General features: G+C 42.4%; 1 protein-coding gene across 3 annotated transcripts in view; it reads left to right on the top strand.

Moving 5' to 3' along the window:
• Positions 1 to 18,021: 18,021 nt before the first annotated feature.
• The window catches only part of LPP (LIM domain containing preferred translocation partner in lipoma), a 346,149-nt gene continuing 341,506 nt past the window's right edge, over positions 18,022 to 22,664 (top strand). Inside the window, exon 1 of one of the 3 annotated variants that reach the window (XM_074190661.1) lies at positions 18,022 to 20,682. In XM_074190661.1, the coding sequence (XP_074046762.1) occupies positions 20,485 to 20,682 (198 nt within the window). In that variant the 5' untranslated portion in view covers positions 18,022 to 20,484. Of the gene's footprint in view, positions 20,767 to 22,664 lie in introns of all 3 variants that reach the window. The other 2 variants (XM_074190660.1, XM_074190662.1) reach the window with 2 other exon arrangements.

Here is a 22,664-nt window from a genome sequence, read left to right as displayed (position 1 = left end):
TTGCTGTTAGGGTATACAGTGTTTTTCTGGTTCTGCTCATTTGCTCAACATCAGTTCATGCAAATCCCTCCAGGTTTCCCTGAAATCCGGTTCCTCCTGGTTTCTAATAGAACAGTAGTGTTCCATGACATACATATACCACAGTTTGCTAAGCCATTCCCCACTTGAAGGACATTTACTTGATTTCCAATTCTTTGCCATCACAAACAGGGCTGCTATAAATATTTTTGTACAAGTAATGCTTTTACTCTTTTTTATTCATCTCTTCAGGATATAGACCCAGTAGTGGTATTGCTGGGTCAAAGGGTATGCACATTTTTTTTGCCCTTTGGGCGTAGTTCTAAATAGCTCTCCAGAAGGGTTGGATGAGTTCATAGCTCCACCAACAGTGTAATAGTGTCCCAGATTTTCCACAACCCTTCCAACAATGATCATTATCCTTTCTGGTCATATTGGCCAATCTGAGAGGTGTGAGGTGGTACCTCAGAGAAGCTTTAATTTGCATTTCTCTAATAATTAATGATTTAGAGTATTTTTTTCATATGGCTATGAATTGCTTTGATCTCCTCATCTGTAAATTGCCTTTGCATATCCTTTGACCATTTGTCAATTGAGGAATGGCTTTTTTTTTTTAAAATATGACTCAGTTCTCTGTATATTTTAGAAATGAGTCTTTTGTCAGAAACATTAGTTGTAAAGATTGTTTCCCAATTTACTACATTTCTTTTGATCTGTGCAAAAGCTTTTTAATTTAATGTAATCAAAATCATCTAATTGGATTTTGGTGATGTTCTCCAACTCCTCCTTAGTTGTAAACTGCTCCCCTTTCCATAGATCTGACAGGTAAACTAGTCCTTGATCTTCTAATTTGCTTATAGTATTGTTTTTTATGTCTAAGTCCTGTAACCATTTGGATCTTATCTTGGTAAAGGGTGTGAGGTGTTGGTCTAATCTAAGTTTCTTCCATACTAACTTCCAATTATCCCAGCAGTTTTTATCAAAGAGGGAGTTTTTATCCCAATGGCTGGACCTTTGGGTTTATCGAACAGCAGATTACTATAACCCTCTCCTGCTTTTATACCTAGTCTATTCCACTGGTCCACCACTCTATTTCTTAGCCAATACCAAACAGTTTTGATGACTGATGCTTTATAATATAATTTTAGATCAGGTATGGCTAAGCCACCTTCTTTTGCACTTTTTTTCATTAAGCTCCTGGCAATTCTTGACTTTTTATTTCTCCATATGAATTTACTTACATTTTTTTTATCTCATTGAATTAATTTTTTGGAATTTTGATTGGTAGGGCACTAGACAGATAGTTTAGTTTTGGTAGAATTGTCATTTTTATTATATTAGCTCTACCTATCCATGAGCAGTTGATATTTGCCCAGTTATTTAAATCTGATTTAATTTGTGTGAGAAGTGTTTTATAATTGTTTTCAAAAAGATTCTGAGTCTGTCTTGGCAAATAGACTCCCAGGTATTTTATATTGTCTGAGGTTACTTTGAATGGGATTTCTCTTTCTACCTCTTCCTGCTGTATCTTGATAGACATATATAGAAAAGTTGAGGATTTATGAGGGTTTGTTTTATAACCTGCAACTTTGCTAAAATTGCTAATTGTTTCCAGTAGTTTTTTGGATGATTTCTTGGGATTCTCTAGGTAGACCATCATGTCATCTGCAAAGAGTGAGAGTTTTGTCTCTTCCTTCCCCATTCTAATTCCTTTAATTTCTTTTTCTTCTCTAATTGCTTATGCTAACATTTCTAATACAATATTGAATAGTAATGGTGATAATGGGCACCCTTGTTTCACCCCTGGTCTTATTGGGAATGCCTCTAGCCTCTCCCCCTTGAATATAATGCTTGTTGATGGTTTCAGATAGATACTGCTAATTATTTTAAGGAACAGTCCATTTATTCCTGCACTCTCTAGTGTTTTTAATAGGAATGGATGCTGTATTTTGTCAAAAGCTTTTTCAGCATCTATTAATATGATCATATGCTTTCTGATAGATTTGTTGTTGATTTAATTGAGTATACTAACAGTTTTCCTAATAGTGAACCAACCCTGCATTCCTGGAATAAATCCTACTTGATCATAATGGATTATCCTGGTGATAACTACCTTGTCTATTTTTCATCTGCTTTTCCATCTCTCTGTTATCTAATTGTCATTTCTCTTGATCTCCAAATTAAATCAATACAAGGTAACTTAAAGCAATGTAATCAGGAAGAACAGTCACTAGTAGTGATCTCTAAAATGTAGAGCTAAGGACTAAGTCTCTGCTTTCCCTGCCATGGAGAACTCCCAGGTGAGGCTGTGTGGGTCAGCTGTGTTGGTCAGCTTCTGTTCTGCTGCTGAGTCTTAGAGAGTTGTCCAGAACAAGCTCCATGACGGGCCCAGGGTCACACAGCCAGCTCATGTCGAGGCTGGAATTTGAAGTCCACTCTCCTTGATTCCATGAGCCATGCTGTGTCTCTCCCTTCAAGTCACCTCCAAGATAAGTTGAAGATCTGCAGAGAGGAGGATGCAGCCAGATGAGTTACAGTGCGGTACACAACCATTCTAAGTTAGCAGTTCTCTGATGGTCCAACTTGTTTTCAGTCAACTCCCAATTATTCAGAATGCAGACAGCTGGAATGCTGAATTTCTTTTCCCTTCCAAGAATGGTAAGTAAGAAGATGAACCATCACCACCAAACCAATGCATATATGTGCACATACCGAGACACACAGACACAATCACACACAAACCAACCCAAAAAAATTCGTACTAGAAGGGATCAGTCCTGACTCTGCCATTTTGTAATGGAGTGATCTTGCACTATCCTCCCAGACTCTGAAAGATTCAATTTTTAATGTCTCTAAAATGGAGAGATAATGTATTGTATTTCAAAGAAGGATTGGCCTGGGGCTTATGAGACTTGGGTTCAGATTTCAGTTCTGCCCTTCAGTGTTTGTGGACTATTCAACAAATCCCCTCATGTCCCAGGCCTTTAGCTTCCTCATCGGAAAAATAACCCTGTTAGACAAGATTTTGTTCAGCCAATGTGGACTGGTTGTTGGTCGTAGAGTAGGGAGCTGGCAGTGGCTCTAAAAAGGATGGCAGTGGGACAGAGGCAAGGTTGCCTTCTTAGGAATTGGAGGAAGGGATTTTTGACTCATATGGTCTTGTGGCTATAGGAAGGTCATTGGCAAGGCTGGTGGCTTTGAAAGCGAGGAATCAGGACAGAGTGGGAAAGACATATTCAAGGCAAAATTGAGCTGATTATGGGGCCCTTGGGAGAGGGAGACATGATAGCTGATCATGTGCCTGGTGGCTCTGAGCTAATCAGAAGGAAGTAAGTGGAGATGGGTTAGGTCTGAGAAGCTGCAATTGAGAATGAACAAGCAGAGTCTTTCTTTAAAAAGTCAGGACCCCAAAGGATTTCTATGAAATATATAAAATATACCATGAAGATATATTTTTTTTTTAGGTTTTTTGCAAGACAGTGGGGTTAATTGGCTTGCCCAAGGCCACACAACTAGGTAATCAGTAAGTGTTTGAGGCAGGATTTGAACTCAGGTACTCCTGACTCCAGGGCTCGTGCTCTATCCACTGCACCACCTAGCCGCCCCATACGAAGACATATTTTAAAACGCTGCTGGTTGAGTTTCCCAATGATCGTGTTCTCTTCCAGGGTGCCTAGTTGTCCCATCCATACCAGCTCGTACTCGGGTCCCACCAGTGTTGGGGACGGTGGGTGGGCTTCTTTTCCTCTTTGACCTGCCAGTTGTCCAGTCCAATGTTCATCCCCTTGCCCCTGCACCCCTCCCACCCCACTTAGCTACTCTATTTGACCTCTGTTTCTCCATTGCCTTTGAGTAGCCTTTGCTTCTACCTTTCGTCCCTCAGAGACGAGGATCTTCCACGACTCAGTCACACAGTATCTGTTGTGTGAATGCGTTTTGGTACAGCTGAAGATGTATTCTACCTAAAACAGTACAACTGGAATAGAGATCTTGGCTCTATCATGCTCTCTGTGACCTTGGGCAAGACTCTTCATCACTACGACCTTATTTCCTCACCTTTACAATAAAGGCATTGGGCTAAGATGGCATTGGATGTTTCTTCCAGGTCCAGCTTTATAGTCTTACATAAATATTGGTGTCAAAAACTTGGGCTTTTGTTTTTAATTAAAAAATAGGGAAAGTGTCACATGTGTGCCTGTGGGGGAGAGAGGGGTCTTTAACAATAATGTATAATTCCATTCACTCTCCTCTTCATAATCATTTTTTTTAAATCAATGGGGTTAAGTGACATGCCCAAGGTCACACAGCTAGGCAATTATTAAGTGTCTGAGGTCAGATTTGGACTCATGTCCTCCTGACTCCAGGCCTGGTGCTATCTCCACTGCACCATCTAGCCATCCTCATAATCATTTCTTGGCCAATCTGCAGTGTTTCTCAAAAGATGTCCAGGTAAGCTTACTATTTAAGTTACGTCCCCAGGCAAACTGATAAGGTATACTGTGACTCCCAATAGTTTTTGTTCCATGAATTACTTTCAACAAGAATACCCCTGTGGTAACTTGGCATAATAATCTTAATATTCTTTTAAATATATCTATCAAATGTTCAAAATAAATAACTTTTGCCCCTGAAGCTCTAAATTAAAATTTCCACCATATAATTATAATTGTAAAATAGAAAATTTTATTCTACTTGTAATTATGAAAACTGAATATCAAAACTCCAAATGAATGGTATATGATCATGATGGTTTTGTATCACTTCTGAACCAAACCTAAGATGCTTAAATCATGCACATGCTTATTCTCAAAGAGAGAAAAAAAATATATTTATAACATAATTGGGCAATTAGGTACTGCTTAAAGAACTAGTAAAGAATTTTGTGTGAACCCCTCAGATGTTCTCCAGCTACTAAATGGTTACCACTGATCCAGACAATGGGATCATTTACTGAGTGGTGGGATGGATCTCAGAGGCCTTCTTCTAGACCTTCAGGACTATAGAAGTTGTTGCATCTCACCTCCATATTAATATAGGAGATCGCCGCTGCCTAGTGAAATCAAACCAATTGAAGTGGGCTGGCCAGGTAGTGACTGAGGCAGTAGAAGGACTCAGGGTTCCTGATTCCTAGTCAACTCTGTAGTTACCCTTCTTCTGCTTCTTGGGTTTTCTTAATCCATGATTTTTTCTGTGTAGGTACCTTAACAGGTGTCTTGCTCTTCACTCCTTTTGGTCAGGGGATGGATGCTGACTTCCTTGTTCCTTCATCTCCCATCAATGAGGATTTTACTTTTACTTTTTCTTTTCTTTTTTTTTTTTGAATTTTCTTTTTTCAAAGACAAGCAAATATAGTTTTCAGCTTTAGTCTTTTTTGTACACTTTGAGTTCTACATTTTTCTGCTATACCCTCCCCATGACAGCATAATCTAATATAGGTTATGTGTACAACCATGTTTAACATATTCTAACATATTTTCTGAACAATGAGAATTTTCACTGATGACCATGGAACTGTCTTCCTCTTTACCTCAACCTCCAAAATTCTTTTCTTTTCTTATTATATAAATATTTTATTTGTTTTCCAATTATATACAATAGTAGTTTCTACCTATCATTTTTGTAAGGTTTTTGAATTTTATAATTTCCCCTCCTTCCCTTCCCCTTCCCCCGCAGAAGGAAATCTGATAATCTTTACAATTATTTACATGATATACATAGATTGAAATTGAATGTGTTGAGAGAAAAAAACATATCCTTGAGGAAGAAATAAAATATTAGAGATAGGAAAATTATAGCATATATAAGACAACTTTTTTTTTTTTTTAATGAAGGTCTTTGGTCTTTGTTTAAACTCCACAATTCTTTCTTTGGATACAGATGGTATTCTCCATCATGGATCCCCTAAAATTGTCCCTGATCATTGCACTGATGGAGTGCACAAGTCCATTAAGGTTGACTCCCCCATGCTGCTGTTAGGGTGTATAACGTTCTTCTGGTTCTACTCCTCTTGCTCAGCATCAGTTCATGCAAATCTTTCCAGGCTTCCCTGAATTCCCATCCCTCCTGCTTCTAATAGAATAATAGTGTTCCATCACATACAAAGACCACAGTTTGTTAAGCCATTCCCCAGTTGGTGGACATTCACTCAATTTGCAATTCTTTGGCACCAGAAACAGGGCTGCTATGAATAATTCTGTATGAGTGATGTTTTTACCCTTTTTCATCATCTCTTCAGGCTATTGAAGTAGTGGTATTGCTGGATCCAAGGATTTGCACATGTTTGTTGCCCTTTGGGCATCATTTCAGATTGTTCTCCAGAACAGCTGGATCAGTTCACAGCCTCACCAACCATGCATTAGTGATCCTCTGAAATTCTCAAGTCTCAGCCATAGTCCTGGCTTTTCTTTTCCTTCTTTAGGAGGCTTTCTTCTGAGATAATCTCAGTATTAATGTTGGTGTTCTATCTCTGCCTGTTGGCCCCTTTAGGACAAAGCCTGTTTTTGCCTTTCTTTGGGTGTTCCCCTGCTTGCTGACTTGACTTGGACAGTTCAAGTGGACTCTAGTGCCTTAAATGAAAGATTCAAAGTGTTTATCAAGTGATGTTAGCAATTCCTAGGGAATGATTTCATCAGGCAGAGACCCCAGACCCAAAGACTCCTCCTTCACTCCATCTTGTCTTTTCATGTCACATTCAAGGGTTGGATGATTTCCCTCTCCTCTTTTCCCTCCCATCCTCCTCTCACTCCTTGTCTTTTCTTTCTCTTCTCTCTAATTTAAACAGCACCACCCAACAGGAAAAAAAAATGTATATCCTTTAACTGGAGCAAAGTATAGGCTCAGACTTATTGTATCCAGATAGTTCAGAAAGAGAAAGGAAGGGGAACTACAGACCCTTCTGAAATAAGAGATGCTGGGCCGACGAGCTGCATGGAAAGGCCCCAGAGCAGCTGAGCCTTGAGAAGGAGAGCCTTGTCTTCATTCAGCTCTCCTTTACCTCCAGTGGCTAAGACTTGGCAGGCAGCGCAGGATGGAGAGTGGTCCAAGTATAACTGATTGGTTAGGCTCTATCGAATGATTTGCTCCCGAAGGGGATGCTTTGGCTCTAAACATAGTTTTATGCCCCTTTATATATAATAGCAGTTTCTTTCTCCCTCAGTTCTCCCCCTTCCAAAAAAATTCTTTTTGCAAGATTTTATTAGACTAATGCAATGCTATGAAGTTATTGTCTCATACCTTTAAAAATGCTTTAAAATGGGGTCTCCTCCTACTCAAAATCCTTTTAGCGATGGCTAAGTTAAGACTCTTGTCAAGTTAAGCCCAAGCTTGCTCTTGATCCCATAGCTAGCAAGGTGAGGGACTAGATTTGAACCTGGGTCTCTCCTTACTTGGCTCCAATACTTTTTCTGAGTCCATTGTCTCTGGGTTGGAAGTTCGAAAGAGGTCCAACTTGGAGAGAGAAATGTGGGAATCTTGTGTCAGGATGATAGTTGAAAACCATTGTCAGCTGAGTCATAAGTGACTGAGAGAACAGCCTCCTTCCATCCTAGATAGATGGGAATAGAAGCCATGGTAAAAGTCACTTTACCATTTTGAGTCTTCTCAACAGAATCCTTGGCAAGGCTGAGCGGTAGAAGCAGGACTATTTAGCAATTAATTCTGTGATTATTGATGGCTAAGTCAACCAAAGAAGGAAGGTCTGGTCTATTCATGGTAAATATTCTACATAGGGACAATCTCTAATTATGCTTCAGGGCTAGCCCTGCTACCTCTTTTTTTAGTTCATTTTAACCTTTTTAATCTTCAGGCTTTTCATCATCAGAGACATGTCCCTTAATGAACTTCCCTCTTCCAAGAAAGACAGAAAACAAACAAAAAAAACCAAACTTTTTTTCTTTGTTCAATTGAGAACCACAAACATTTATTAAACTTTTATCAAAATCTATGAAAGATTGTGTGTGTGTGTGTGTGTGTGTGTGTGTGTGTGTGTGCATCTGTGTGTGTGTTGGAGAAGAGTAGGGTGGAGAAATTCCACATAAGCATTTACAGTAATGAATTCAACCCTTTATGTACTGAAGGAGGTTTATTGCATTGAATGGGAGGTGGGGTGGGGGGGGGGAAGATAAATCTGAATCCCCATACCCTTTTAGGTTCACTGTTGTAGTTGGTTGAAAATTCACTGGACACTTAGGATGGAGACCCAAAACTTGCTAACAATTAGAACATGCCCAATGGGAAGTCTCTTGGTTGCCTCATTGAGGCAGTGAGATCTCTAGATCATCACCAGGGATTGCCTCTGTCTCCTCTCTGATATTATACCTAGGTGGCCTTATAGTTATATATTATCTAAAAGTATGTGTATGCTCAATAGTTAACAATAATATATGCCTGTGCATCTCTATAATTTATATTATGTAATATATATGCATCTAAAGGTATATAAAATGTATGTGAATGTGTTCACACCTGAATGTTCATATGTGTTCACACAAAGATACACACACACACACACACAGACAAGTGCCTAGCTATTTACACACTGTCTCTCCAATTAAAATGCAGCATCCTTAGGGCAGGGACTTCACTTCTTTCTTTGTCACTCTAGAACTTACATTGCAGTCCTCACTTCATGAATATTTTTTTTGAGGCAGAGACACTCTCTACCTTGAGACTCTCTTGACCAGCCCTCTTTGGGATCATTTGGAGGGGGGATTCTGCTGCTTCAGGCAACGGTCGGATGAAGTGACCTGCAGCCCCGAGGCTCCGCGGGTCCATCATCTGCCGGGCCTCCATGGGTCCATTATCTGCTGGACTGTTGACTGGGATGTTTCAGTGGAAAAGATCTGCAATTCTTTCTTTTTGTCAGAACCTCAGACAGTGAGGAAGGCTGGGAGAACTTATGGGAAGGATGAATGTGGCATCTCAACTCTATCGCTAATGTCATTACCTGGAGAAGGCGTGGGTCACTGGGCTTTTCAGGGTTGGGTTCTGAATGTGGCCAAGGTTAGGACAGTTTCTACAGGGAGAACTTTGGGAAGGTGAGCTGATGATGACTATTCTCTTCACATTTATACAGAACTTTGAGGTTTGTCAATCTCTATATGCTATCTCCCTTGCAACTCTACTCCCAATAAGGTTCTATTCTTATGGGAGAGTCAATGGGGACACATAAAAACATAGGGTGTCCCAGAAGTCTTGGGGCAACTTAAAACTTTTGTATTTTAAATAGACTTCATAAACACATACACACAGTATTTAAAGGGAAGATGATTTAAGAGGAAGAGTATGAGTCATTGGGTGGATCAGGAAAGACTTAAGTTATGTTGTACCGTAAAGGAAGCAGGGTGAAAGTAAGAAGGGAAGACATTCTAGGAATCTTATCTTTTTTAATCTATGAATTGGGGATATTAACACCTATAGTTCCAACTTCAAGGAGTTGCTGTAGAATTCAAATGATATAACACCTAGAATATATGTATCTTTATGCTATTATTATTCTTACTATTGTTGTTGTCTGTTATTAATGTTCTGTTCGTGTTTTACACATACTCTCGCACATACACACACACACACACACACACACACACACGGAGACACAGATGTCAAACACCACTACCAAGAAAAGCAACAAAGAAATTCCACACAAAATCATAACTGCTCTTTTTTTTGAAAAGAAAGAACCCTAAAATAGTCCCTGCTTATTTAATGCCTCCCTCCCTAGATTTTGTCTGTCAATGCCCCCATCTGTGCACAAAGACCCAACTCTGAGGATCAGTTGCTCAAGGTTGTAGGACGATGGAGGGAAAAGAAGCACGTATGGAGTTCTCATTCTGTGTCAAATGGCCAAATGGTAATTATATTTCATGGGGATAGGTATGAAAAAACACTGGAGAAAATGCTTGAATATTTGGCTGGCAGGGATACAAGAAATCTCCTCTCAGATACAGGCAAAAATGGAAAACTCAGTAGTGAGATTGGGAGCCTCCCAGATAGAAGTCATGGAATTAGTTACCACTCTTTGAGGTTGAAAATCGAGTTTGGGGGTATGAAGCACTATGGCATTTACTAAGGCCATCCTCCAGTTTTGGAAGGGGCGGCAGAACACTTTTCTCCAACGGAAGCAGGAAAGGCAGATATCCCTATACCATAAAGTCAAAGGACCTTAGTTCTCATGATTCTACTTTCTCAGTGATTAGATCAGGTTTAAGTAGAACCCAGGAGAGAGAGTCGAAAGGTACTCTGCAGGCTTTCCGGCTCAACCCAACACTTTAGAACTGAGGAATCCCAGGCTGAGGCAGAATAAGAGATTTGTACAAAGCTACACAACCAGTAGGTGGTTGAGCAGGGATTCCAATGAATAAATTCAGTGTTCCTATAACTCTATTTTACTGTGTCCCAGGTAGTCAGAGAGTTTTGATCTTATGGCAAAGACCATCATCATCACCACCAACATCATCACCACCACTACCATTATCATCATCATCATCCAACTTAAGTTTCAATATTATAAGTCACTTTAGAGTTATGTAAGTATCAAGATTTCCTTGAATCATTGATACTATGAATATGGAGTACCCAGAAAAGTAAACTAAGGATTAAAAATTTTAAGGCAGCTACCCAGAACCACAAAGACAGGCGAAGCCAGAATGAGAATTTGAACCTGTGTCTTCTCTACTCTGTGTTTAACAATTCAGGGGCAGGTATGTTTCATTTTTAAGAGAATCATCCAATTATCTCCATTTATGACATCAGAGGCTAACCATGCCTGGGCGCCCGTTAATATTATCAAACAGTTAGATACCAGCCAAGCTCCACTGATCTATTTAATTTGTAGCGCGACAACAATGGAGAAATTATTCCATGTGGTCATTTAGGTAGAGAAGGGGAAGGAGTTCTGGGCTTAAATCAGGAAGACTGGATTTAAATCCGGTGTCAGACAATTACCAGCTGAGTGACCCTGGCACTCTTTCAGTATTATTGTTCTCATCTATAAAATGAGCATAATAATTAGCATTGACCTGGCAGAGCTGTTGTGCTAATAAATGAGTTCATGTTGGCAAACCACAAAGAACTATAGACAGGTATTGTTATCATCATTACTAGTCCCATTTCAAGGTCACAAAATCATGTGATTAATGAAATGACATGAACAACAATTTTGTCCAATATTATAATTTGAAATAAAAAGAAACTGAGACTGACAGGTACAAAGACTTCCCCAAAGTCACACAGTGAACCAAAGGCTGGGATAGTTTTGGTTAAGGACCAACAATGTGGAGATCAAAGGGAAAAAACTAATAGCTACTAAAATAAAGATTTCCTGAGTACCTGTTCAGAGCTCTGTTGGCAAAAATAGCACGAGCCTCTGGAAAGGGTCTCAAAATCCCGAGTCTGGAGTCAGTTCTTCAGTCAGTTACTGATATGACCTAAATGTGTGCTAGCAATGTCAGGGAAGGACCCATATCCAGAGGGCTGGGTCCACATCTTGCTTCTAGCACTGCCTTCCAGAGCAAGCATGTATACGTCTCCAAACTCCTCCAGACTTAAATTTGCTCATCTTAGAATGCAGAGGAAAAAGAGCTTCCCGGCCTATCTTGCAGTCTTAGTCTAAAGACAGAAGAAGACCACAGAAAGAAAGGACATAAAATCTTTAGAGCAATATACAGCACCTTTCTCAAGGACATTTGAAATAATCCTAAATTAATGTCCAATTTTTCATTTTGTTCATACCCACCCCAGAGACCTCACAGACATAAAGGTGACCTTTGCTTCTTGAAGGGGAGGTCAGGGGATAGCACTTAGTTAGAAAACTGTCCTTTTGAGGCCCCAGTGGTAGAGGTCAATCCTCTCAACTGGGGACCGAGCCAGCAAAGTTCCAAGGGAGCCACACTAGCCTGAACCAGGACATAGAATTTTTTCTTGGTCAATGGAATTTGCAAAGATTACTGATTAAGGCACAAAGGGATTCTGAAAATTCACAAAAAACGTACTAAGTTTCTTTTGTGTTCAAAGTATTAGGGTTTGCATTTCTCTATGTGTTGAGGGGAGGGAGGGGGCGATAACAATAGTTACCCAAAGTGTATTAGGACCTTCTAGTTCACTTACAAATGGAATGGGTGAAGGGGCAGGGGGGACAACATGTAGACATATCAGAACATTTAAAATAAATACAAAATAATTTCCTGGTGGAGATCCATGCTGATCAGTCTGCTCAGTCACGGGTCCCCAGAATACGGATGGAGAATGACCTGGGAAAGCAGGTGTCTCTCTTTCTGGAACACTCACTCAGTATTTCAGACCATTGGAAGGGTGGAGATCTAAAGCTAGGAGAGATCTTGAAGGTCATGCAGCCCAACAACTTCAATTCATCTGGGAGGAAAGTGAAGGCCAGAGGGGGGGACTGAACGGATTTGTTCAGTGTTCGGCGTGTTGGCTCAAAAGGGACTTTGCACCAATTATGTCCAGAGCCAAGCTCTTCCCATTACACCACATTGCTTCCCTTCCACTCATTTGCAAAATGTTCCTACAAACTGCTTCAGTCAATCTAAGTAATGAAGGAAGTCCACTAAACCATGCATGGAGAGGAACATAAGGAAGGGAAAAAAGGTCTGTTTGCTGCAGCTGGCGATCTGCATCATAACGACTTCACCATGATTGCGAAGGCCATAATGGGGATGAGCCAGTAATAAAGAAAAAAAAAGTGACTCAGTTCTCTATTAAGTGAGTGAGCGGCAAAAAGAACTGGGAGTATTGCTGGCCACTTCTGACCCTGGTAAATGACTTGAGGGAGGGCACCATGAACTCCAAGTCACAAATACTGACCTTGGGGTGGGGGTGGGGGTAAGGCAAGGGGATCTGGGGAAGCCGTGGCTTATCATTGCCAGAGAAAAGGCATTACACTGAAAAATGCTCTTCTCCTCCGGAGATTTATGCATCTAGATATATAAGGATACATAGAAACTTCCTGACTTCAGATCTCTCACTCTACTCACTGAGCGAACCTAGCTATCTGGTGACTAAGCACCCCCCCCCCCCAATCCAATCCATGTGCTTGTCATGGCAGCACCTCCCCGATGGTCATGGCCTTCTTCAGGAATGAAGGACAAACATCATACAGATCTATATATCTCGATCTATCAATTAGACATCTAAATACCCAGATATCAAAAGTCATTCATGCTTCATTACTCCAAGCCCCTGAATGCTCTGGGGTTGATAATAAGATCAAAGATGGGTCTATGATATGTGAAAGAACACAGATAGGAGGCAGCTAGATGGAACTTCAGCTGGCCTGAAGACATGCATTCAAATGTGACTTCAGATGCTAGCTATGTTGCCCTGGGCAAGTCACCTAACCTGTTTGCCTCAGTTTCTTCAAATATAAAATGGGGATAATAATAGAATGTACCTCCCTGGATTGGCATAAGGACCAAGTGAGATGACTGCAACAAACTTAGTCTTGAAAAACAGAAGGCTCTTAAGATTAATTTCATTTTCAACCAAATTGGATAAGGAGATGCCTTTGATCTTCCCTGAAACCCATTTGCTTAAAATTGTAGAACTGGAAAGGACCCGAGAGTCTCTCTAATTCAATCGTTTCATTGCAACATCCATCTCCCTGGCCCAGAAAAGGTGTTCTATACAAACTTGGCTATCATGATGATAGATTGACAGGCAGGCAGGCAGATAGACAGATAGATGATAGATAGGCAGATGGACAGACAGACAGACAGGCAGGCAGATAGATAGGATAGATAGATAGATAGATAGATAGACAGACAGACAGACACACAGACAGACACACAGACAGACAGTGAGATAGCTAGCTAACTAGATATACAGATAGACAGATAGTGAGATAGATAGATATACAGACAGACAGACAGACAGATAGATGGATAGATAGAAATGTGGAGGTGTGTACATATGAATCTTTAATTTCTGAACAATCTGAAGTTTCCTGTGGAAAGAATTAACTGTAAATGAGGAAAACCTTAACCAGAAAAACAATCCTCTTTATAAACCTTGTATGCTTCAATTTCTCTTTTCTCCTCTTCAGGGAAGAGGTAAAATAAGGCTCATTTAGAATGGCTCAGGCTCCTGCCCAAGACCCAACAAAACCCCAAATAAGTGGGATCAATTCAACATTCAGACCCTGTGCAACCCATCAAGTGGTCTCAGCTTCACGGGCAGAGATGCAGGGACAGAGAAGGAAAGTGTGGAAGATAGTCCAGACAAGTCGATGTCCTGTCACTCTAAGATGATTCTTCTGGAAGACAGCATCTCAAACATGAAACTGAATCTGCTGCGGGAGGAACTCCCTCTCCCATGCCATCAATCCATCAGCATTTACCCAGTATTTGATGGGTGCTCTGCCAAGACGTGAACAAGGAAGCTCTTGAGATTATTCTGTTTTCACCCAAATTGGAGAAAGAGAGTAGTCTCTAGTCTTTCCTGAAGCACATTTGCTTACAAAGTAGAAGGGCCCCAAGAGTCTCTCTCATCAACCCCTTGTACACTGAAATCAGAAGGAAATGTCCCCTTCCCATGGCCACACTCAGTAGTAAGTCTCAGAGGAAGGCTTTAAGTGGGAAGAAGGAGGAAGGAAGAACAATAGAAGAGAAGAAGAAGAGATGGGCAAGGGGCCAGGAAGGGGACGAGGTGCACTGGAGTGCAGGCCACGTCTGGCAGATCCTGTCTGCTCCTCTGAGCCTCTCCCCCATGCTGCCCCTTTCCATCATTACACTCTTATATATGTGCACAGCTGCTTCTAGTTCCAGTTTGGTCCCCCCACTAATTCATTTTTGTTGTTTCGTTTTAAAACATCTGTGTCAGTAGACTAAGTCCCAAGTCTGTATTTGGGTGAACAGGTTTGAGATCTTCCTGGTGTCCGTTCCAGCAGGTCGGACCCCTTGACCTAGATGGAAAGCATTTGGAAACACAGTCAGTTCCCTGACTTTGGGGGAGGGAAAGGATGAAGCACTGACTCCCCATTGCTTATTGAGAATCAAAGCATTGAAGGCAGGTCCAGGGAAGAGCCTTCCATGGGAAGTTAAACTTCTTCCCTCCCTGTCCCTAGGAGGGCTGCCATCGCCTCTGGAGTCAGACCCCCTCTATGCCCACCTCTGAGGCAGAGTTGGGAGCCAGTCACCCTCAGTTTTGGGGATAATCCCCCCGGAAGAAAGACAAACAGTATCTTCTGAAAGCTGAGGACCCTTAGCCTTGGGACACATTCATTATTGGCTGTGCCTATTAGCTTGTCTCTGCCCTTCGGCCTTGTGATTCATGAGGAATCTGAGACCCCAGCTCCATCTTTCCATGCAAGTTAGATCCATCCAACACTCACAGAGGAGACAGGACTTAGCCAGGGTCACAAAGGAATTGAACACAAGGTTCCTGACTCCCCAGTAAGTCTCTGGACATCAGACCAAGCTAACTCCAATTTTAACGATCAGGTATTAGATGATATAAACTTCTCACATTTCTAACTTGGTTTTGTTTTGCTTTTCAACAGTCCAGTGAGGTAGGGACTAGAGATAGAGATATTCCTGTTTGGGGAGGAAAAAAATTTCAGATCAACTTGGTTAAGTACATTCTCTGTGATCCCCTCCCCTTTCTCTGATTTCTTTCATTTTTCCCCTTTCCAGCTATCCTAGGCTTCAGTTATCCTGTGTTTCTCCTACATAACACTTTCTATCCATTGCTGCCTCCTTGAAGACTCGCAGCAACTTGTGAAGGTAGATGCTTTCAGAGAGAGAATTATCCCCATTCTGCAGGAAACTGATGCTCAAAAACTTGAAATGGCCAAGTACAAGTAAATGGAGATAGCAGGATATGAACCCAGTCAAATGCTTTGTTTATAAAAGGGGTTCTTCATTTAGGGATCAGGAACTCATGAGAAGGGAGAGAGAATGAAGAGGGAAGGAGGGATAGAGAGAAAAGGAGGGAGAGGGAGAGGGAGAGGGAGAGGGAGAGGGAGAGGGAGAGGGAGAGGGAGAGAGAGAGAGAGAGAGAGAGAGAGAGAGAGAGAGAGAGAGAGAGAGAGAGAGAGAAATGGAGATATTTTATGTATCTATATATCGGGATGAATAGAGAGGCAAATGACAGAGGACTATCACAACATCCTTTGTAAACAGAAGAATTTCATTCCATGCATTTTAACATTATTCTAAAAAAGAGGTCAGAAATTTCAAGTGTTCTGCAAACCTTGAAATGCTCTGTGAATGAAACTCTTCCCATGATTCGGATGCTGTTCTGTAGATGCAGAAATGAGACTGCCATTGAGGGGTTTGCACACGTATGTGTGTGTTGAGTGTATTGTCTGTAGTATATTATGGGTTTACATTTACAAGAATGTTACCATTAAAAAAGAACAAGCTTCGGACTCTTGTCTTTTCTTTAACTTTTCATGGACGTCACTAATTGGGTAGCAAGAACCCAAGATGCTGAGACCATTGTCTATCACAGTGAATTTGGAATTGGAAAGCCCTGAGTTCAAACTTGAATTCCCACATTGGAACTGGGTGATCAGGAGAACATCTCTGCATTTTCCTGAGCCCCGGTCTACTCTTCTCTCTGGTTTCTTGTTCAAGTCACAGGAAGGTTGTGTTCTGTACTAGTGGATGGACTTCCCAAATTCACAATAGCTGAGCTTCTTGACTTATTATTAGCACTGAATTTTTTAAGAAGTGACTTTTCATTTCAGCAAGATGTGCAGGGTTTGGCATATTGGTGAGAAGTCTGAATTTGTATTGAGAGGGCTTGGTTCAAATTCTGACTTCGCTACTTAATATGCACAGGACCCTCAGCAAGCCATTTTTACCAGTGGGACTCAGTTTCTTTATCTGGAGAAAAATGAAGGCGGTGGATAAAATACTGCCTAGGGTCCTTTCTGGTTTTAAATCATGACCCCCAGGAATAAGGAAAGATGCTCTGTATCTTAATATCACTCTCATTTCATCAAAAATGATGGCAAACAATTCATTTGGGATCAGCTTGTCTCCAGCAAATTTCTAGTCCGGTTACTGGTAAGTTGGATGGTAATTGTGCACACGTGCACACACGTGTGTGTGTGTGTGTGTGTGTGTGTGTGTGTGTGTGCGCGCACACCACAGAACTCTTTCACCATCCTCTCTGAAGCTTGTGGCCTCTTTGTCTGAGTAACATTTTTGAATGAAGAAAGTACATAAGGTTACAAAGGAGACTAATTTTCTCGAAGTATAAAAATAGAAACCAAAACACAAAGAAGGACAGACCTCATTTGAAGAGCATTGGTGGACTAGAGGGAACCCGGATCCTTCCTCTGAGTTTGGCTTGCTCTCTCTTCTTTCCTCAACCATCTCTCCTTTTACCTCTTGTCCCCCTTACTTGAGCTTCCCCCTAGCCCCCTGCCCCATCATTCCCTCCCCCTCCCTCTGTTGAAACCTCCTGACACATCTGAGCTCCAAGATCTCAAGCAACTCACTTTCCACCTTAGAGTCTCAGAGTCCACATAAGTTAAAATACAGGGACTTGAGAGTTTTCAGGTCCCTTCCACATCTAAAGTGATGAGTCTTCTGTCTCTGTCTGTCTGTGTGTGTGTGTGTGTGTGTGTCTGCTTCTCTCTCCTGCTTGCCCCTTTGGTTCTCTTGTTCCGACAAAAAATAAGAAAAAATGAGCAGGAGAAAGAGAGTCCTTCCATCCCTCAGCTTTAAAGGATTCCAGAGTGCAGCCCCTAGAGAACAAAACTCTGCTCCCTACAAATCTGTGTACCCCTGAATTTTCCCTTCTTGTCTCCAGACGTGATCATCAGATGCCTGGTGGCCAAGAGGACCAGTCTTCTGATGGGCAGGCAGGGTCCAGAGTCCTACCACCTGCCCAGTACAGATACTTAACCATGTCACTGAGCTACATGTTGAGGGGTGGGAGGAATAGATAATCCCAAAGGAATCAGTGACTGCCTTGGTCACAAATAGACTTGCCAACTTTCCAGGGCTTGCTGACCCAGGGCCTCAGGGGCACAGTTCTTTCATCACTAGCCTGGTGAATTGCACATAGCAGATGCTTAACAAATATTTATGGTTTTTTTTTTTGAATTGTTGTAAGCCCTCTTTGAATTTGTTGTCTCAGCCTAAATGAGCTAATATTTGTGAAAGATTTTGTAAACTTAATGTACTATAGGAATGTTGATATTATTATTAGTTGAATAGGAGTGAGAAGTGAAGAGCAATAGATTGCGATCGGAATAATTTGGGAAGTTCAAGTGAAGATCTAACCTATAGAATCATTTATCCTGGAGACTGAGGGAGGGGTGCCTCTGTAAGATGGAACACCTGGCATCATGGAAGTTTTCCTGCCCTGCTTGGCACAGTCAGTCTTTTGTGAAATCACTTAAGTTGTATGAAAACCTTTTAACACACAAAAAGGGGAAAATTGTAGAAATAGTAGAGTTTTTCCATCAGGTAAATGTGCAGTTCCTCGGGAAGTAATACAGCAATTGGTCCCAGGGAATTAAATTGAATGAGAAAAATGTTGCTACTCTTTGCAAAACAGAAGAGGAAATGAAATCATATTACACAAATTTTGTTTTGTTTGGTTTGTTCTTATTTCTTCTTTTCTTTCTCTGATATCCACCTTCTGGAAGATACTATTTATTTCTTTTTTATTTTTTTCTCGCCAGTAAAAAGACAATCAGCTGGCACAGAGACACTACAGCTGTAACCTTGCTCAAATATCCCCACAACACCCCCGAATTGGCCCTAGCCAACTCTTTGAAGTTTGAAAAACATGTCACTTTTAACACTCACTTTCTGTCATGGCTTGTTAGAGTCAACTGACTGTTTTTCAGCATTTCTTTTGATTATTACTCAAAAATCATTTCCCCCAAACAGGAGAACTATTTAGCTCCTGAGTCACTGGAACCCATCTGCTCCTGGGCACTAGCCAGAGCTCTGTGCCCCAGCTAGGCAGCAGGGTTGGTTTGGAGGTAACCATTGGAACAATGGGATGCCACCATCATGGATGCCATCACCAATGTGACGCCACCAAGACAGTCAGGGAGTGGGACTCTCAGGGGCTTTGTATGCTTGGGCAGTGAGTCAAACACGAATTGAAGCATGAACCATTTGGAGCTGGAGGGACAGTGAGATGTAATCCAGGATGCCCCTCACTTGAAAAGTGAGGAAGACAGTCCTAGCAAGGGATGCTGCTGCCTGGAGCAGCCCAGTCTGGGGTGGGGGGAGGTCAGCGGAGGTTTCTAGGACACTGCTCAGAGGGGAAGGGGACAAAGAGAAGCCTGCCAGGACCCCAGGAGACTCTTGGGTATGGGCTGAGGAGGATGCCTTCCTTAGGTGGCGTCTCTTCTTACTTGGCAGAGAATAAATCATGTATTTGCCCATAATCATGCTGACGTTGTCTTTCTACATTGTCCCAAGAGAACCTTGATGCTTGAACTTTTTTTTGGCCTTCCTTTGCATCCCCAGCCTCAGCATGATGCCCACCTCTAGTAGGTGCTGACTCCTCAGAAAGTCCAAGCTCAGGCAAAATAGTGAAATAGAAATGACTGTTTCCTTGGGGAGTCCAGTAATGATCTCAGATGATCACATCATCCTGGTTGTCAAAGCGAAAGGGAGTTAGAGCCTCCTGAGGACCTTGAAGTCTTGGGTAGAGCTAGGCTGCATTTCAGGCCAAGGGGCTCTTCCTGGCCTGGCCAGACCAAGGTCAGACTCCATGCTCAGGAACCTCTCCTTCAGGGAAAGGCACACCTTGACCATAGAAAGAGAGAGAATTACCTGCAGGGCAAACATGCCATACTCTGAGGCATGTGCGGGAGGTGGGAAGACTGAACCCAGAACTTTCCACTGGCATCCCAGATGTCTCTGCCCTCCCTGGTTGGTGGAGGATGAGGATATGAGTATGTGTGGATTTGAATCCTGCCCTTTCACATCCTATCTGTGTGACCTTCCATTGGCTCAGCAGTCACTTAGCCTGTACCTTCTGTAAATATGGAATGGGGAGTCTGTCTCAGCCCTCCCCTCTGCAAGGTAAAGATTAGCATCTCCTGGGATGAGTGGTGGGCTTGGATCAGAACCGCCCCCCAGACCTGCAGGCTTTACTCCCCATCTTCCCTGGGGGACTGGATGACGTGCCTCTGATCCCAGTGGTCACTGGGGTAGAATGGAGGGCATCGTGCCACTTTGCAGTTTTGGGGCATTCCTAAGCAATGACGAAGCACCCGCTGAGGTGCCAGCAATTGTGGGAAGCACTGTCCAACCAGCCCAGGCCCAAACAAACCCCGTCTTTGCCCTCAAGGGACCCACATTCCTGCCTGGGAGACGAGAGGAACTTATATGGAGAAATGCTCCCTTCCACCTTCTTGCAAAGAATTACCTTTGTTAGGTAAGAGCATATTTATTTGTTTTTTTTTCACAAATCAAGCCAAGTTCGAACAGGTCTTCTCTATCTTCTTGACACAATCCCAACCATTGTGTGATGGCCCTGGTCACACCCAGAGGGATTAGTATGAAAGGCAGGGGCAATCTCCAGTCCAAAGAGAGTGATCCTGAGGCCTGGAAAGAGGAAGGAAAGTGGGAGATCCCCAGAACCAAAGCAACCATCATAGCTCAGGAGCTACCAGTGAAAGGTGAGCTGAGGCAGAGGCGGGAGAGCTCTCCAAGGACCATTGCCATGGTGGGTATCCCAGAGGAAAAGACCCTGGCTAATGCCACCCATGTGCCCCCCTGCTCAAAGGCTGAGGGAAATCTCCAAGAAAAGGTAGGTTTTCTTCTCCCCATTTCCTTTCAATGTCCCTCTGTCTACAGACAGGATAATATTATCTACTTTTTCATTATGCAAACATTTCCAGGAAATCTGAATTTACCCTTAACCACGAAGAGAGCTTGGGTTTACTCGATATAGATATAAATGTAAATTTATGCAGAGAGCCCAACCTCTGACCAAATGGTAGCTATTTTCATAGCTGGGGGCTTAGAAGGATAACTCATTGTATCCAATAAACTCCTCAAAGTTGAAGAGACAAGAACTATGGGGGCCTTAGGGACCGTTATATTGTCTTTTGGCTTAAAGTGATCATAATTATCAGGGTATTATAGAGATACAAGCTAAGGATAGAGAGGCACCATTAGCCACCTGGGGCATGAGGAATGGGTTCGAATCCTGAAGGAAATTGGAGATTTCCAGAAGTGGAGGGGAGGAAGGAGAGTTTTCTAGGCAAAACCTGAAGCCTTAGAAACAAACAAAATGCAAAAATAATAATTTTGGGGGCAGCGAGGTGGTGCAGTGGATAGAGCACTGGCCCTGGAGTCAGGAGTTCCTGAGTTCAAATCCGGCCTCAGACACTGAATAGTCACCTAGCTGTGTGGCCTTGGGCAAGCCACTTAACCCCACTGCTTTGCAAAAACTAAAACGAATAATAATAATAATAATAATAATAATTTTTATTAATGCCTGCCATTCATATGACAGCTACGATGTGTCAGCACTTTGCTAAACACTTTAAATAAGATCTCATTGAAACTTCATGCATAGCCTTGGAGGGAGACCCTGTAATTATCCTCATTTTAGAGTTTAAAAATTGAGGCAGCTAGGGGAAATGACTTTCCCAGGGTCACACAGCTAGTAAGTTTCTGAGGCCAGATTCAAACTGAGGTTTTCCTCGGTATTCTCTCCTCTCTTCCCCCTGGCTGCCTTTATTCACCTGCCATTTCAACCAAAGAATCTATCTTAATGAGCTCCATTGTCAGTGCCTGTGATCTAATTATCTTGGCACAGGGAGAGAAAGTTGAGCCAGCCTTGACGGGGGCTGGACCAGGGTCTCTCCCACCCTTCTCTGTGACCATCTCTGGGTCTCATTGTTCACAGCCCTCAAAAGCCTGTGTAATTGGGGGGGAGGGGTTTCTTCCTCCTCTCACATCCTTTGGCTCCAGGCATGCTCCCAGGAGTGGGCGCTAAACTGGTATTTCTCCTGCCCTGTAAGGGATCCTTTTTACAGTAGAGAACGCACAGGTACAAGAATGAAGACACGTAGGCCAGAGTTTGGATTGGATCCATCCAAGGGATACCACTGGTGGTCACTCCTGAGGGGCAGCAGCATTCTCTTCTATGGGCACTGCCATTAGCTCTGCTTGGGCTCCAGAGGCTGATGAAGGTAGGAAGGCAAAGACAAGTGAGGACCCACCCACCAGGAGATAGGCAAGATCAGGGGTAGGAGTCCCAGACATCTTGCTAGGCCTTCTCTGAAAGTCCTTAGGAGGAAGCAAAAGGAGAAATCTAGAGGGACCAGCTTCACATTTTCTCTGTAATCATTTGAAGTGATTTGGATACCTGACAAATATTTTCCAGCTCTTGATTGTCTCCCCTGAGCTTTCTGGTGACATCGTCATCATGGTGAGAGCCTTTCCAATAGCAGGGCCTCTGCTCCTCGAGCATTGGGTTCCTTCATGATGTTCTTCATTAACACTTCAAGGCCAAGCCACTTCCTTCTTAGGACTTTTTCTCCACTTCCTCAAGAGATACTGATTTCTCTAAGCCCCAAGCGACGCCCAGTGCTATAGGACTGGTAAACAGGCTTCTTCGAAGGTAGCTTGGCAGCGAGCCCTGGATAGCACCCGAACCCTCTGACCAGGTGACAAGCAGCAGGTACCTCTGCATCA

The sequence above is a fragment of the Macrotis lagotis genome, chromosome 6, assembly GCF_037893015.1.
Source record: "Macrotis lagotis isolate mMagLag1 chromosome 6, bilby.v1.9.chrom.fasta, whole genome shotgun sequence".
Lineage (NCBI taxonomy): Eukaryota > Metazoa > Chordata > Mammalia > Peramelemorphia > Peramelidae > Macrotis > Macrotis lagotis.
The sequence above is the reverse complement of the archived record's forward strand: the minus strand, read 5'-3'. Positions and strand labels throughout refer to the sequence as shown.